Source organism: Drosophila obscura, unplaced genomic scaffold (assembly GCF_018151105.1).
Source record: "Drosophila obscura isolate BZ-5 IFL unplaced genomic scaffold, ASM1815110v1 contig_25, whole genome shotgun sequence".
Lineage (NCBI taxonomy): Eukaryota > Metazoa > Arthropoda > Insecta > Diptera > Drosophilidae > Drosophila > Drosophila obscura.
Window position 1 is genome coordinate 2,824,220 of NW_024542812.1, and position 17,759 is coordinate 2,841,978.

The 17,759-nt window shown below is 40.5% G+C and overlaps 5 protein-coding genes across 5 annotated transcripts; 2 read left to right on the forward strand and 3 right to left on the reverse strand.

Annotated features, from left to right (window-relative positions):
* Positions 1-4,562: 4,562 nt before the first annotated feature.
* On the reverse strand, positions 4,563-5,753 carry LOC111071345 (synaptosomal-associated protein 29). Its single transcript, XM_022362630.2, has 2 exons — positions 5,391-5,753; positions 4,563-5,313 (listed from the first exon to the last, which is right to left on the reverse strand). Exons 1-2 carry the CDS (start codon positions 5,647-5,649, stop codon positions 4,733-4,735), a joined length of 840 nt encoding a protein of 279 aa, XP_022218322.1. The 5' UTR covers positions 5,650-5,753; the 3' UTR covers positions 4,563-4,732.
* Positions 5,754-5,817: 64 nt separating this feature from the next.
* LOC111071344 (thioredoxin-related transmembrane protein 1) lies at positions 5,818-8,077 on the forward strand. The gene is made up of 4 exons (XM_022362629.2): positions 5,818-6,179; positions 6,457-6,618; positions 6,687-6,861; positions 7,103-8,077. Exons 1-4 carry the CDS (start codon positions 6,019-6,021, stop codon positions 7,601-7,603), a joined length of 999 nt encoding a protein of 332 aa, XP_022218321.1. The 5' UTR covers positions 5,818-6,018; the 3' UTR covers positions 7,604-8,077.
* A 265-nt stretch (positions 8,078-8,342) lies between these two features.
* LOC111071347 (U4/U6.U5 small nuclear ribonucleoprotein 27 kDa protein) lies at positions 8,343-11,974 on the reverse strand. The gene is made up of 3 exons (XM_022362632.2): positions 11,845-11,974; positions 11,492-11,764; positions 8,343-9,955 (listed from the first exon to the last, which is right to left on the reverse strand). Exons 2-3 carry the CDS (start codon positions 11,695-11,697, stop codon positions 9,607-9,609), a joined length of 555 nt encoding a protein of 184 aa, XP_022218324.1. The 5' UTR covers positions 11,698-11,764; positions 11,845-11,974; the 3' UTR covers positions 8,343-9,606.
* LOC111071346 (eukaryotic translation initiation factor 6) lies at positions 10,218-11,319 on the reverse strand. Its single transcript, XM_022362631.2, has one exon. The coding sequence runs from the start codon at positions 11,096-11,098 to the stop codon at positions 10,361-10,363; it is 738 nt and encodes a 245-aa protein (XP_022218323.1). The 5' UTR covers positions 11,099-11,319; the 3' UTR covers positions 10,218-10,360.
* A 3,253-nt stretch (positions 11,975-15,227) lies between the features above and the next one.
* LOC111071373 (cytosolic non-specific dipeptidase) lies at positions 15,228-17,739 on the forward strand. Its single transcript, XM_022362673.2, has 6 exons — positions 15,228-15,335; positions 15,832-16,600; positions 16,662-16,729; positions 16,793-17,057; positions 17,124-17,375; positions 17,441-17,739. The coding sequence occupies exons 1-6, from the start codon at positions 15,298-15,300 to the stop codon at positions 17,483-17,485; spliced, it is 1,437 nt and encodes a 478-aa protein (XP_022218365.1). The 5' UTR covers positions 15,228-15,297; the 3' UTR covers positions 17,486-17,739.
* Positions 17,740-17,759: the final 20 nt, after the last annotated feature.

Consider the following 17,759-nt stretch of genomic DNA (forward strand, 5'->3'; position numbering starts at 1 on the left):
CACGAATTGAGAGCAAATTTTGAAAACTCTCCACGAATTGAGAGCAAATTTTGAAAACTCTCCACGAATTGAGAGCGAGTTTTGCAAACTCTCCACGAATTGAGAGCGAGTTTTGCAAACTCTCCACGAATTGAGAGCGAAATTTTTGGTGCGCTAAATTGAGTTTGGCGGTCAATTTGAAATGTGTCTTAATATTTGGAAAAATAACTTGATTTGTTTTGTCGAGTGACCTCAAACAGAGAACCAGTAACCAGTAAATAACAAAAAAAAAAAATATTAATAATTTTTTAGCCATAATTTTTTTAGCCAAATGATAGTATCGATTGTTTTTTTCAAAACATTCAAAGCTATCGATGGCTCAACTATCAATCGTTTGACAGCTCTATTCTTGAAGTTTTTAACTGCGAAAATGCGCGCTAGCCAATGTGACCGTGATTATTGATCAAGCATTTAAACGAAATATACATTTTCATTATCGAAATATACCGTCAATATACTGAAGGACACGACAAAATACATTGATATTCCTCATATTTTGATATTCGGTTTACAATACTAGCTAGTTAGCCCTCTCAGTTTAAACAAATAATTTTATCCGATAGATACAAAAATTTTCTATAAGATTGGCTAGTTTTCAGAACTCTCTTTTCCATTGAACTGTTTACATAAAAAGGTTCAAACAAAAACGGCCAAAGCATTAAATTTAAATGTTGACTAAATGTGACATCATTGTTGCTTGTCAACCAAGTTCTTCTATGCGTATGGACTTTTGAATACCTTATTTCCTTTAAATGATGTTAAATTTTTTGTTCCAAGCTCCTTTGAAACATTAATAATGATCTAGTTTACCATTCTGATACCTATTATTGGTACCCGCGCGCTACAAAATTTCGTTAATATCTTTAAAACAGAGACTGATTAATTGGCATGAGCCTGAAATTAAAAACAATATCTCAAGTCCATAATATCCATTTTCCCAAGGTATTCAGATTTGTTGCTCATTCTGTTCCAAAGTTGCAGAACAATGCTGCCTATTCATTTCCCATGTTGCTGAAATATTTCCAAAACAAATCAAAAGTATCTTACGGGGAACGCGTAGGAACGCGCCAAAATGAATCTGCATTTCAAATAAAACCAGTAATTTTAAATAATAACACTACTCGACAAAATTAAACTTTTTTTTAGGCTGTGAACCAAAATGACTTTTTATACCCGTACTCAAAAAAGAGTTAAGGGGTATATTAGATTTGTGGTAAAAGTGGATGTGTGCAACGCAGAGAAGGAAACGTTTCCGACCCCATAAAGTATATATATTCTTGATCAGCATCAATAGCCGAGTCTATATAGCCATGTCCGTCTGTCCGTCTGTCCGTCTTGATGAGCGCCTGGATCTCAGAGACTATAAGAGCTAGAGAAACCAAATTTGGTTTCCAGACTCATGTGATATCACACTGCTACAAGTGTATTTCAAAATTTCGCCCCGCCCCCTTCCGCCCACACAAAGGACGAAAATCTGTGGCAGGCACAGTTTTAAAGATACGATAAAACTAAAAACGCAGTATCGTAGAGAATGCCCATATCTACCAGATTGCCGAATCTGAATCAGATCGGATCATAATTATAGCCAGAATGAAGAAATTAATTTTCAGTTGCTTCCCCTCCCGCGAACGACAAGGCAACTCATTTTCCTTCTCGCTCGCACACTCTGCCGCGTTCAGTGCGCGAGCAACCCCTAGCGGAGGAGATGTAGAATCTAAATGGTACTTGTACAAACTACATGTTAGATGTAGAATAGACATTGTATATGTAGATGTAGATAACAAATGTAGCAAAAAAATGTAAAATGTAAAATTTTTTTTTTAATTCTAAAATTCTAAAAAATCATGCTCAAAAATGTATATACTGACTGAGTACGGGTATAAGTAGAGTCGCGTCCCCAGAAGCGACTCACACGTTCCTTCTCGTTCTGATAGATTTCGGGAATTAAAAATTGTTGTAGTTCTTTATCCATAGATTTTAATGAATACCGAATAATACCGAAGAAAATGATGAAATTTTAATTTGAAAGCTTAATATCTTCCAGGCATTAATCTGCAGATACAAAGGGTCTGGGTCCGATTTATAGCTGCATTTGTCAGCTTTTCAGAACTGCAACGTTCTATGCAACAAGATATAAGATACTTAAGTTATGTGAAATATAGAAGCACTACCTCTGAAAAAAAAACATTAAAAAAATATCAGATTTTAAAAAATTATTTAAAAAAAAACTACACCATAAAAAAAAACCATAATTCGTTAAACATTTTTAAACCCCGAAATCTATAAGAAAAAGTCATTTTGGGCCACAGCCTAATTCTCGTGTTGACTAGTGTAATCATTTTTAAATTTCGACGATAATAATTTGTATCAGACTCGCCGTTGTACCATGCACTGTCTTCAAAACACAGATTTCTACCAGCATGTGGCCGAGCAACATAAAAATGTCCTAACATTTTGAATTTAAATTTTCAAAAAGAGTAGAATGTCCCAAAAATTAGCACCAACCAATGAAAAATGGTTGAAATTTTGGTACAGTTTCAGTATTTATTGGTAAGAGGGAATTATTTTCATTTCAAGCCAATTAATTGAGGAGACAACCCGTCGGAAAATGTCGCGCGCGTCATAAATTGGCCCTAGATAGGATACCTTGTAGCCTGGAGAATTTCAACAGCTACAAGCTGGAGAGATACGGAGAATTTCCTCCCTCCACGTAGTATATTTCTTACTATTATTTTAAGCTACTACTTGCTTAAGTTTTATATGTATTTGATATACAATTTTTTGGTTAAAAACTGAGCCAAACCAAGCCCATTCTAGCGTTCCTGTTTTTAGAAAACTTTATTTTTGTGATCAGAGAAAGTTAGGTATTGAAGTGGGATCTTGTTAAATTTGAGAATGGCCATAAAATCCCCCCGTCTTTTCACGCCCTCAAGAATAAATATTTCTTTGACGCAGATGAACCCCATTGGGGGTCCGCCAGAACACAAAAACGAAAAATGTCAAAGTATTTATTAATATTGCACTAAATGTAGTTGGGAACCCCGAAAAAGAGGAAGTATCACAGCGCTCTTTCACTGGAAAGATCCATCGGAATCGAAAAATTCCATATAAAAAAAAACTGTGACAGGAATGTTTCGCTTACGTATTCCTGGAATGTGTATCCAGCAACACGAGCGGAATCCACAGATTTATATCGATAGTTGCCTATCAGGACCGTGTGTGGACTGAGAGAACAGCTGATACCCAGCTCAGGAATATATACTTTACAATTCCTCCTGAAGTGAATGGTGCGAGATGTAGGCAAAAACTGTCCGCAAAACCAAAAAGAGAGATGAAAATTATTCTTTTTTGTTTTGCAACAATATATGCCGCCACCAACACAATCACTTCATCATCAGAGTGTATTTTTTTCCTTTTTTAATTTTAGCATAATTTTACAGTTGCCTTGTTTACAAAACACAGCTGATTCATCAACCCTGTTTTAAGCTATGTTCCACACCCTCACGGAATAACTTTCAAATTCCTTGCCGCAATTTTCCGCGGTGCTGGAGACAGGCCCTAATAAATAAATAAATTAAGAAATAAATTGGAACTTGATTGAATATTATACCGTAAATATACTGAAGGATGCGTTGATATTCCTCGATTTTGAAATTCGGTTTAATATCACTAGCTAGTTAGCCTCCTCAGCCCTAATAAATAATTTTATCCGATTCATCAATATATTTTGTACAAGATTGGCTAATTTTCAGAAGTCCTATTTATTGCATTGTTTACACAAAATGTTAAAACAAAAGCGGCCAAAGTATAAAACGAAAGTGTGTACCGGAATGTGACGTCATTGTTGCCTGGTTAACCAGGTTTTTAATATGCGTATGAACATTTTGTATACCCTATTTCCTTTAATTAATGTTATTTGATTTGTTTTCTGAATATGTTGTGATATAATTATATCCACTAGACGAATCAATGTTCTACAAGATTACTTATGATATGAGGTTTAAACAAAGGTTTGAAACACGGTAACTACACATTTAGGAGTATGGCATCTACTTTCCTTTCAATAATGTTTAATTTCTGTTTTCCAAGCTGCTTCGGAACCAAGGTATTAGGAATTTTTGTCGTAATGACATGTTTTTGACCTAGATCAGATTCTTCCATATACATATATCTCGATCCCGTTTGATATCTGTAAGAATACCATAGACTACAAAATTATATGAGATGGATTGAAAAATTAAGTTACAATTTCACTGCATAGATGACAAACATTTCATTATATCCTCTTTTTTCTTCCCTAAGGGAAGGAAGCTTTAAGGAAACTTTGAGGTCTTGAGTGAAAAACGTCACAAATTCAGGTAAAACCTGATTAACACACAATGACGGTTTTTATTTCCAATTTTAACCAACGAAATTCGGGCACCTGACGTCTTCAACCAATGTTTTTTTCTTTTTGCTCAAACAGATCGATGTTTGAGTTTGGAACTTATTCTTGGAAAATATAAATATCGACAAAAATTCGAAATATGAAGTTTTTATTCAATAAATGAACGCGAATATTTTCCTTTTGGTTTGTGTAACAACAAAAAGGTGAAAACTAAAATGAGGAATGCACTTGCAATGGCCTTCGGGCATCCAGTTTGCGATACGCTATGACTATGTTATGTTTCATCGTCGACGACTCTAGGGCAGACTACTTTTTTAGCAATTTATTCATATCCTTGTTCTGTCTAGTCATCTTCAGGTCGACGTCCTCGATTTTATAGTTCATGTTGTCCAGGAGCTCATTTTGCGATTCAATCTCAGTGCCCAAGTCGGTGGCCAAGAACTTCAAGCGTGACAAATTGTCACACATATCTTCCAGATTTGAGTCCAGCTGGGCTTGAAAGGGGTTACCTGCTTGAGTTGACGGCTGATATTTACTGACGGATTCCCCGCGTATCCGACTAACTGGATGGTTATCGTAGTGCTCAGCGGGTGACAGGGGGACCGAGGATCCCCCGAAGGCTCCAGCGTTAACATTACTGTTGGCTTCCTGCGAGGATTGACTGGCCGTGGGCGAGGCCGTGGCCGAGGATGCCTGATCACGGTTGCCTGACAAATAGTTCTTCAGTCCTCCGAATACACTCTTCAGACCATTCAGATGACGCTGGCTGAAGCGTAAGGTAGAGTTGATTTCATCCAATTGATGCGAGGTCTTCTCCAATTGCTCTCTTTGCTTTGCCAGCTCTATGGCCGTGGCCTTCCCAACCTCCTCGGTTTCGTAGAGCAGACCTGTTCAGTTTAAGAGTGTATGATATCAATTAGTAACGCCCATTAATTGGCCAACCAGCCTTCGCCTATATTGTTACCCAGGCTTTTTTCCGTCGAGTCCAGAGTACGTTGCTCTATTGCTCGTCTCTTCTCCGCGTACGCCAGCCGCTGAGCTGACATTGAAGAGGTTGTCGAGTCCTCGTCATCGTCGTTTTCGAACGGGTTGGTACTGCGCTGTGGTTTGTGGCTGCTGGCATTTGTTCGCTTGTTCTTCAGAAACAAATCATCATCAATATCCTCCAAGCGGTCCACGTCATCGAAGTAATTATGCACCGGCTGCAGATAATTATTAGCCATGTTGTGGCAGACTACAGGAGCAACTCGAGCGAAGAGACCAAAAAATTTTGTTTTTCAATGTTGTGATTGTAGTTTTTTCTTTGTAAAACAGTATCGCAATTTGGTTAAATCGATGAATGCTCCAGATTGGCGATAGTTGCTGGTTCTTTTGGTTCTGGTCACTAGCTATGAATTGAACCACTATCGAACCAAATATCAATTTTCGCAGTCGGCGTCGCAGTTTTTTACTTTTGTTTGAATTTTGAATATTAACTCAATATAAATAGTATAATTTAGCAAACAAAGTAGCCAGTTCTATTCTGCGTCAATTGCGACATATTGTATGACTGATTCGTCCCACGCAGAGCACGCAACACAAAAAAAAAACAAATGCAGCGTAATTCACAGCTTGTGGCCGCGTCATGTGTCATTGTATTGATGTTGACACATGCGGCAACAGCGCAGGCAGGACTGCAGCCAGGTGGCAAGCTAATCGAATTGGACGAGGATAATTGGCATTTGATGCTCAAAGGCGAATGGATGATTGAATTGTGAGTTAGACATAGGGACCCGACCCCCTGCTCCCCATCCATCCTTGCATCCCCCACCCCACCTGACGTAACGCAGTCGCAGTCCGGTGTGGGGTGTGCCTCATGCGGCAACAAGCGTGCAACAAAAACAACGACTGGCAAGCTGGTTCTGTGGAATGCTGCATACCGTTATTTGCTTCTTGCGACGCGCAGTGCAGACTCATGCTGATGACGCAGTCCCCGTTCCTCCCTCTCACACACCTTACTCGTCGGCAGCTGTTTTAATATGTATTTTCAGCTTTGCCCCATGGTGCCCGGCTTGCAAGAACCTGGCACCCACTTGGGAGCGGTTTGCACGCGTAGCGAAGGATGTGAAGGTGGAGGTGGCCAAAATTGATGTGACCACATCGCCATCCCTCAGCGGACGCTTCTTTGTCACCGCCTTGCCCACCATCTATCAGTGAGTCCATTAAGATAATTCTAAAACTGACCAAACGAACACTAAGACCTCTACTGTGATTTTTGCAGCGTCAAAGATGGCGAATTCCGTCAGTATCGTGGAGCCCGCGACGGAGACGCTCTGCTGCACTTTGTGAAGAAGCAGCAGTGGCAGAGCATTGAGCCGCTATCCGCCTGGAAGAAGCCCGACACCATCCACATGTCTGTGTTATCCTATTTCTTCAAGCTGTCCCACACCCTGAAGGTACGTTCACCTGTTTGAGTGGATTGCGACGTGCAATCCACTGTGTTTATCTCTGCTGCTCACACATCAGTTCATTGCTTGCGGGATGCGGAAGCTTATCAGCGCCAACTGACCCCTGGTGTTGAGAGCCGATTACGTTCCGTTCCCATTTGCTAATTGACTCATAACTCTGGTCTTTGCTATCTGCATTGCTACGTGTTTGTTGTTCATGTACTAATAGCAAACGCAAAAACTCTTTAAGGACTTCAACGGGCGCCTGCAAGAGGAATACGGACTGCCCACATGGGGCTCCTATGCTCTGTTTGCAATCGCCACTATCTTCGTTGGCGCCGCATTGGGACTACTGCTTGTTTGCCTTGTGGACTTTGTGTATCCTCCCAAGAAATCCCAGCGACAGAGCTTCTCAGAGTCTCAGGACAATCTAGCTGAGGGCGTTGAAGACCTGGCCACCGAGGAAATCGAAGATGATGGCGAGGCTGACGACGACGATGATGATGATCAAGAGGATCAGCAGAGAGACAGCGTCGAGGAAGAGCCGGAAGACGAAGAGGAGGAGAAGGACGACGAGAGCAGCACAAAGGACTCTAACGATGTTCCAGTTCTCCAGAAAGAGGCCCATTATGATGCCGATGAGTTGAAGAAGACCGTCAAAGAAGTAGCAAAGCAGGCCGGCGATGCTGGGCCAGAAAAACTCGATAGAACAGACCAAGTGCGTAAGCGCAAACCTCACAGGGCGGATTAGATCCAGTCGGTCTCAGTAAATAGACCAGCAACAAAAGACTAACAAACAGAAATAGAATCGAGAAAAAAACAGCATTTTACAAAGCAAATTGTTTTCACATATACATACATGCATATATACTTTAAGCAAGACAGGTCCTCTGCTCTGCGCACAAAAGAACAAATGTTTTCCACAATTAATACCAACACCAAATGCATAAAATGTTTACACGTGGTATGTGCGTGCCACCTTAACATGTATTTCTTAAATATGGAATCTGCAAACGAAACGTAACAATAACTAACTTAAACCTTAGTCGTACACTTTCATTTTCGTCCCAAAAGCCTTGTGTTCATAATATTTTTCCTTCACGATAATGTAACACTAATTTCTCTGTTTAAGCATTTCATTATGTATTTGGATTTGAATCAAATTTCAAAAATGATGTATTAAAATGTATTAAAAAATAAATTTAAACACGAACCGTAAACCCCAAATGATATACCGGTAATGTACATATGTCTTAATCTGGAAGATTGAATAGAATGTACATACATATGTACTTTAGATTTTGAAGTGCTCGCTAATAATTATTAGCAATTTCGTGAGGTTCAAAAATCAAAATTAAAGTTCTGCTCTGCCCCATATCTTCCTTTAAATGGAGAATATCTGTACCCCTAGCAGAATTTTCATATTTTTCATCTAAAGTTGCATAGTAGTAATTTTTATAATTTCTTCCTTTACAAAATACACACAAAGATCCTTGAAAGAGAAAAATGTTTCGTTTTTATTTTCTTACATTTTCGTTCAGTTTATTGTAGGAGAATATAAAATAAGAAATAATCCCTGCAATTTCGATATAGTTAAGGGTTACAAATAATGGATTGAGAAGTGCGAGTGTGTGGGCCAAACGTTTTTCAATTACCAATGAATAGTATTTGCCAAAAGCAAGAAAAAACTGTAACTATTGCTTATAATAGTTGGTTTGTTAAGTCATACAAACACATGCATATGTGTATATAATAGTCCTATAAAAGAGTACAAAATGATCATACAAATATGTCTATATAAAAGGTGTTTCATCTTAAGCGTTGATGTGCCTGATCTGCGTTGGCACTTGTGATTTAAATCGGAATTAACTGGTTTAATTACAACATTTTGATTGATAACAAATAACGTTTCATTCAACAAATTGCTATGGCTATTGTTCGGTTTATCTGGGGGATCATCAGGATAAGGTACTTGTGGTGTGTGTGTGTGTATATAATTAATTTCATATATATTAAATATATATTTGATATATATTTGTTTGGTTGTAAAACTTGTACTATTGCAGCGTATGGAGGAGTTGTTTGTGGGATAGTTTTTGGATCGGGATCGGAGAGGGTTTTGTGGTTTGTTTCGGGTGTGTGTTTTCAAATACTTTAAGTAATTGTCTGTGTGTGGTTTGGAAATTTTGCTGTTGTGAATTTTAGGCGCAGGCTGGCCTTCAGTTAATTCGTATTCCGTTAAAAATGATGTGATGTCGTCAACAAGAACAATTGTTAATTACTTTGAAATATTTAAAAAGCAATCGTCGTCGTGCGCCTCAAATGCAACTGAAAGCAGACTCCCCAATTCTCGAACATGTAACATTTTGAATTCTGTTCTAGGGCTTTTGTGGGGCTTTGCTTTCAGCTTCAGATATTTGTTGTAAAATTAACGTGGTAACTTTATAACAAAGGCGCACTTCTGGCTTATACTACTAAATAACTAACTGAGGTATGAGTGTGTGTAGTGCTGTTGCTGGGTGGCTGATGGGTAGCTTGGTTGATTGAGTGGAAATTTTGGGTGGGATAAAAATTTGAGAATTTTGTAAACCGGTCTATTGCATAAAATTGCAGGTTTTTGTCCGTCGCCGCTCGGCCCCGTGCGTGCAACGAAGGCAGGCGTGCAGCAAGGACAAGTAAAAAATCGTAGCAAACTAGTTTGGTTGGTAGTGGCCGCCAGGGCAGCGAAGGAGCGAAAAAGGACTCCTCCGGCTGTTAGGCCACGAAATCGAGCGGCCTGTTGAAGCCACCCTTGCGGTTCATATACTGGCGATACTTCCGCTTGAGGATTACATGCACTTCACCGACATCATTCCCCTCGACCTTCTTGTTCTTGGTGGTGTCGAACGTGCAAAAACCCATTGTCTTGAGCATCTCAACCTCTTCCGGCGATTTACCCTCCAGATCGGCATCATTGATCTGGGGACGATCAGCAGCTGCTGCAGCAGCGGCCGCTGCTTTGTTCCGTGTGGTTCGCCTGGACGTCGATGGTCCCGAGCTGCTGTTGTTGCTGCTGCTGTTACCGCCGCCAGCAGCACCGCCACCGCCGCCTCTCGAACGTGATCTGCGAATTGGGAATTTCAGCTTTGGTGAGTGACAGATTCGTTCTGAAGTGGAAAATGATTGCATTTGAGTCGAAAGAAGCTTGGCAATTAACTGGGGCAACCTGGAATTGCATTGCATCGGGCTGTGCATCTCCATTTGGAAGTTTTTTTTTTTAAATTAAGAGAGGGAAATATGATACCCAGGAGAACCAGAACCAGTCCGGGTACTTCATTAAAAGGTAGTATGGAATCGCATCGGTAGGGTGGAATAGACTACATATTGCCTAAACGGATCCAATGTATTTCGTGTTGGTTTTTTTTTTGTATTTCGCATTGCGCTCTTAAATGACATTGTATAGAAGATAACAAAGATATCGCTTAGATCAAGTACATATATAAGGGTGTGATTAGGACGGGATGTCCGCCTAGGACATGTCCTCAATAAGAGCCGCGCGTAATTTAGTTGTCACCGCCGCCGGCTGAGCCTGATTCAGCTTGAAGACGCTCTCAATCACCGAGATCTCTGTGGCTGTTGTGTTCATGCCCACAAAAGAGAGCCAATCGTTGACCACCATGCCAGCCGCGAGGACCTCGCTGCCACGATTCACCGTGCCGGCTACGAGGGGGACCTGCAGCAGAGAGGACAACTCGTCCTGGTCCTGTATGCTCGTCTTGGGATGCACCATACCACCCTGGTTGCTCAGTACTGTGTAGGAGCCGACCAGGGTATTGTCGGCAATGGTCTGGCGGAAGACCTCCACGTTAAGGACGTCGCCGATAATCTCCTCCGTCTCCTTGTCCAAATCTGGATGAACGAGGGCAACATAATCGTTGCAGGCCACCACGTTGCCCAGGGCTGACAGACGCTCTTCCACCCGTTGGATCTTCACGGCGTCTGGCAGACTATTGCGCAGATGCTGCAGCTCCTCGTCTGTGGTCGAATTGGGCACCAGCAGTCCGTTGCGGTTACCGACAGTGAGGCGTCCGATGATGCGACAGCCTCCCACGTTTGCATGCACAACAGGTATGGTCTCGGCCAATTCGGCCTCGAAAGCACTGTAGAAGGTCTCGGAGCCGCCAATGGCGACCAGGCAATATGTATTTGTGAGCTTGGTGAAGACGCCGATGTCATCGTTGTTCTCGAATTGCACGCGAAGAGCCATTTTTCTGTTTGTCTATTAACTTCGGTTCTTCCTCTGTGTTTGCTGAGTGGTGATTATTCGGCTTGAATGCGCCCAAATCGACCGAGTTTCTAGATATACTTTATACGTTTTTGCAAAGAATTTGTTCGACTTTGTGATGAAATCCGGTTAAATTTCACTTCACGTGGTAATTTTTTAGGGCGCCGACGGACAGAGCTGCAAAGGAACCGATGACCTGCTCGATAGCTCTATCTCTAACAATTGAATGCCCTATCGATATTTGGTAAGTGTTTCCCTGTTAGAACCCCCCTTCACACACCTAAACTATTTGTTATGTGTATGGGTAAATAATGTTTGGATGTTTTATACTTATCGTTTGGCTTGGTTTTTGGTACACTACACTTTGTTATTCACCTAGAACGCCGTCCTCCTCCACGCGCACGATCCCTGTCACGGCTGCGACTCCGCTCGCGTTCACGATCACGGTCACGGCGCCCGCTACTGCTGCTGCCAATCGCCTCTCTTTCTCTGGAGCGCCGTTCTCGTCTCTTTTTTCGCTCTGTGCGCTCTTTCTCCCGTCTTCTGTGGGCTGGAGAGGCGGGACTGCGACTTCGACCCATTTTTCCACACTTTCTTCTGCGTGTGTCGTGTTTTTGGGGTTTCTTAAACGTTTAAAGTTGGTGGTGCCTATATATAAGACACACGAATAGCTATGAATAGCTGCTCTTGTCCAGAGTGAGGTAATCGCCAAAAAATGCCATTCTCACCGTTGCTTTATGCTGTGTCTAGCATTATTTGGGCGACACCGGCATCGGGTAAAACCGCGCTAAACTTAAAACTAAAACGTAAAAAAACAGAACAACTCTCACGGCGACGCCGCCAAAACAGACTGTGAACTAGAGGTGTCAAACCAAAGGGGGCACTATCGATAGTATCGATATTTCGCTGCTAGCCTCTACTATCGATGGTTTTGAGACTATCATGATAGTATCGAGCTACAGTCGTTGCGGTTTTGATATGTTTTTGGATTGGCTGCTCTAAAATACGAAGACAAATTTTTAAACAAATTGACAGGTGGCATCTAATTTTTACAATGGACAAGTTCCTAAAAGGTTTAAATGGTTTTTTAATAATTATTTGAACCCGATACTATTACGATAGTATCGATTGTTTTTTCCAAATCATTTTAAGTTAATATTCCTCGATTTTGATATTCGGTTTAATATTACTAGCTAGCCGGGACTCTCATCACTTCACACATAATTTTGTCCGACTCCTCAATAAATTTTGTTCAGGATTGGCTAGTTTCAGTACACTTTTTCATTGGATTGTTTACATAAAAAGGTTCAAACAAAAACGGCCAAAGCATAAAACGTAAATGTTGACTAAATGCGACATCATTGTTGTTTGTCAACCAAGTTCTTCTATGCGTATGGACTTTTGTATACCTTATTTCCTTTAAGTGATATTAAATTTGTTGTTCCAAGCTCCTTTGAAACATTAATAATGATTTTATCCTAGATTGACATGTTTTTAACCCATTGATGCCTATGTTTTGTGTTTTATAAAAACATTTATCCCGGTTCTGATACCTATTATTGGTACCCGTGAGCTGCAAAATTTCGTTAATGTCTTTAAAACAGAGACTGAGTAGTTTGTGCATTAATTTGAACCTGAAATTACAAACAATATCTCAAGTCCATAATATCCATTTTGCCAATGTATTCAGATTTGTTGCTCATTCTGTTCCAACGTTGCAGAACAGTGCTGCCTATTCATTTCCCATGTTGCTGAAATATTTCCCATACAAATCAAAAGTATCTTACGGGGAACGCGTAGGAACGCGCAACAATGAATCTACGTTTCAAATAAAACCCGTTCCCGTAAGATACATGCTGCTCACACCACGAAAAGGAGGGGAAAGTCACCACGAAAGCGCTCTCTTCAACTCGGAAAAGAGAGCAAATTTTAAAAAACCACCACGAATTGGGAGCGAAAAATGTCTGGAATTTTTTAACGCTAAATGACTTTGGCGGTCATTTTCAAAAGTATATTAATATATGGAAAAATAAATATTTCACTTGATTTGTTTTGAAGAGTGTGACTAGAACCTCAGAAACGTCATTTTCAAAATATGCCTCAAATATACCGAGAAAAAAAATAGCTTAACCCTGCTCTATCTAATCAGGTTAGTAACCAGTAAAGATCAACAAAAAAACTATTTTGAACAATCTTTTTATTATTTCGCTTAAAAAAATAGCATTAAATAGCATTTTTAGTAATAATTATTTCTCACAGAGCCGCCGCCAAAACAGACTGTGAACAGTGTGACCACAGATTTAGTGACCATATATTCCGTCTGACCTTCAAAAATATACGGTGTCTGCCCTGAAAACAGCGTTGGCGTACTGGATTGCTGAAATACTGCCCTGAATAAAGCGTTACCAGAATATTATATAAATTTTAAAATTCTCAGTTGAAAACTGACCGTTTTTTAGTGGACCGTTTAAATTAAACCTAGTCTTCATAGAAGCTCCATGGAAGTTATCCACTTTTTTTCATGCCTTTTTTTCTGACATTTTTGAATAAATTGAGATGGGAATGGCAGTTTTACACGTTTTCCACATTGGTGGATTAAAAAATACGTAAATGTGTAGGGAATGTGATCTCACTGCCACTGGTCCACCAGGTTAATTAATTTCTCTCAATTAATGTTCAATTTGTTGTTCCAAGCTGCCTTGAAAAATATTTATTGAAGTTGTCTTCAATCGAAATGTTTGCCTTAACCTATTAATGCATTTGATTTGTGTTTTGTATATACATTTAGGCCAGTCCTGTTATTGGTACCCAAAAGCTGCAAAATTCGTTAACATCTTTTAAACAAGACAGTAGTCTTGCACTCATTTGAGCCTGAGATTACAAACATTGCCTCAATTCTATAATATCCATATTCCCATTGAATGCTGCACGCTGCTGAAATTTTTCCCATACAAATCAAATTTATCTAACGGAATCCCTTTAGAATAGAATAGAAATATATGTATACCACTTGGGATTAGCAATCCTTGCTGTGGGAGATGAGTTACAATCAAAATATTTTTTTTATATTCATTAAAATTAGTAAAAATAATAAATTATAATTTCTATATAATTGTCCTTCATAAAGCTGCCCTAATTAGATTATATTTGTCTTCATTACTTAATTTTTCAAGCCAGCTTGCTCGATTGCTTCCCATGGTCTTCTGAGCTCAAATACAACGCCCTTTACCAGGTACATATGTTTTTGAGTATTTTGACAATTTTTTTAAGAAACTTGCCCCACAATATCAGAAGAACTGTTATTTTAAATATACGTTATGTGCTAATATACTTTTAATATAGAATAATCAAATGGAATAACGGTTGTAAAGATACAAATAATGTGCATACATATGTATATCACATCTGACCTCATGTACGAAAAATTTTCCATAAATGTATTCAAGGGTCGACGAGTCAATTAGCAAATATTTGAAGTACGTACATACATATGTATGAATTTACGTGTGCACTCAAGCAATTGCAATTAATAGGTACATATTACAAGGAAATCAAATATGAATACTGATAATCGCAAAAATATTTTCGAATAAGAAGAATTTTCATAGAAAAGAAACTTTCTATTCCGTTTGTCAAATCGGCTGCTTTAGACCAGAACACACTCATACGCACGATATACTGTATAACTACGATGTTATGACATAAGACTTTGCTAACTGACTAGTTATAAAAATATAAATGGCCTTATGGGAAATGCCTGCAGTCAGAGTGAGAGCAATATATATGCGTCAACCTGGCTTCCCATGTGGAGCAGCGTTGCGGTTACAATTTTGCTGGCTTTGTGGCTGTTTTTTGCTGGAAAACATAATTTTGTATCAAGTAGTACCTCAGTTGTTCGACTGAAAGCCATTAGACGGGTCTAGAGACGGCTCCGAACAATATTGCTGCATCTTGTCTCTCATTCTATCCCTCTCTACGCAGCAAAATTGGCAAAGGCTAATGTCATAACACTATTAGTGACTAGACTTACATATATCAATGGTATATTTGGGAAATGAGAAGGTATATTTTGGTATATTTCTGAGATCCAGACAAAATAGTGCACGGTCACACTGCACAGCTGACTATTTAAACGCAGCGAAAGTCGTCGGTTCAGTTAAATAAATTAAAAAATTGTCAACATGTCAGAGCTTCCCAGTGAACTTCAGCAATTATTCGCGTGAGTGCAAATAAGTGAAAATGTGGGGTGGCAGGGATAACTTGAAATCCTGTTGTCTGCCGCTTCTGGCGACACGATAGGCACGTTGTGCGGCAAAAATAAGGGGAAAGAGAAAAGAACGCTTGATAAGGGACGATAGGAATAAAATGACTGGGTGCTTGTTTTTCCGTTTTATTTGCACGAAAATAAAGATGTTCGTGTATATAAGCAGCACCGTATCACTATATGTACGAGTAAAAGTAATGGGCGTGGGTGATTTGCATTTTATCTCGAACGAATGATGGCTGGAATACGTTGCAAAAGTTTCTTCTCGTTATCGCTTTCTTTGTTAGATGTGTGATGGAATGGGCGAGGGGATGGGCGAGGAATAGAAGAGGCAGAAAAAAACCGCAAGCACGATTATCCATATTTTTTTAGTTCATAGAACATGTGGTTTTCTTTTATTTACTTCACACACCCATATCTGATGGTCATAAAATGATTATATTTTTACTAGCTTCGTTGATGGCAAGAAAGGCGATTACATAGGCGTACTGAAGACCGCTGTGGGCATTCAGTCCGTGTCGGCTTGGCCTGATAAGCGCGGCGAGATCGATCGCATGGTTGACTGGACCGCAGACAAGCTAAAGGCATTGGGCACAGAAATCGAGCTTGCGGATGTGGGTAAGCAGACGCTGCCGAGCGGGCAGATAATTCCGTTGCCAAAGGTGCTGCTGGGGACTTTGGGCAAGGACCCCACTAAGAAAACTGTCTTGGTCTATGGTCACCTTGATGTGCAGCCTGCCCTTAAGGAGGACGGCTGGGATACCGATCCTTTTGTGCTCACAGAGGTCGATGGGAAGCTGTTTGGCCGCGGGGCATCCGATGACAAGGGACCGGTCCTGTGCTGGATTCATGCGATCGAGGCATACCAGAAGCTGAACATTCCACTGCCACTTAACGTTAAGTTTGTTTTCGAGGGAATGGAGGAGAGTGGCAGCGAAGGCCTCGACGATCTGTTGATGGAACGCAAAAATGATTTCCTTGCTGATGTTGACTACGTTTGCATTTCGGACAACTACTGGCTGGGAAAAAAACGCCCTTGCCTCACCTATGGACTCCGTGGCTTGGCATATTTCCAGGTGGAGGTAGAGTGTGCCACAAAGGATCTGCACAGTGGAGTTTTCGGTGGCACCGTTCATGAAGCAATGCCAGATCTTTGCTACTTGCTCAGCGTACTCGTCGACAAGGACACCAAGATACTGATCCCAGGAGTGGATCGTGACGTGAGTGGCATATCAGATAACAAGCGACTAGTTCCTAAGTCCTAAATTCGACACACAATAGGTGGCACCGCAGCTGAAGAACGAGCAAGAAATCTACGAGAACATCGACTTTGAAGTGGCCGAGTATAAGTATGTTAATCTTATCTGCTCATCTACATCGTAAATCTCTGTAATCGGTGTAATCTTCTGCAGGAAAGACGTTGGTGTGGAGCAGCTACCGCATAACGGCGACAAAACGAGACTACTTCAGGCCAGATGGCGGTTTCCCAGCCTGTCCATTCATGGAATCGAAGGTGCTTTTTATGAACCAGGCGCAAAGACTGTTATACCCAAGAAGGTCATTGGCAAGTTCTCCATTCGCTTAGTTCCCGACCAAGACCCGAAGCACATTGAGGAGTGCGTTGTAAAGTACATCAATGATAAATGGGTGGAGCGTGGCTCACCCAACAAGATGAAGGTCTGTTTATTAAATGCCTCCAAACATTGGTGCAGGCTAACCAAATTTTGATTTTACGCATTGTAGGTCGTGATGCTGTCGGCTGGCAAGCCCTGGACTGAGGATCCCAACCATCCACACTACGAGGCTGCAAAGCGTGCCATCAAGCATGTGTTCAACGTGGAACCTGACATGACACGCGAAGGTGGCTCCATTCCTGTCACCCTCACATTGCAGGAAGCGACAGGCAAAAATGTCATCCTGGTGCCTGTGGGTGCCTGCGACGACGGTGCTCATTCTCAAAATGAAAAGATCGATATTTACAACTACATTGAAGGGGTAGGTTTGCCAATGAACGAATAGTTTTCTTTGTGAACAGTGATTAAAACGTTTTCATTTACCAGACCAAACTCCTTGGCGCATATCTGCACGAAGTGGGAAAGTTGTAGAAGTTGCATGATGACCTGCGAGTATCAACTACAACAGCGATGTAACATCACAATGGTGCACTTACTATATATATATATATATACATACTTATACATATACATACGTATTGTCTTTATGAATTTATATTCTCTTTTGTATTTACATATTAAATCATATCACATACATATGTATGTATATGTACATACGCACTCGACTAGGCAGAAGAACTTAGTCGAGTGTGTGATATAAATAAACGTAAACGATAACACTTAAACTCAGTTTGAAGCTTGCAGG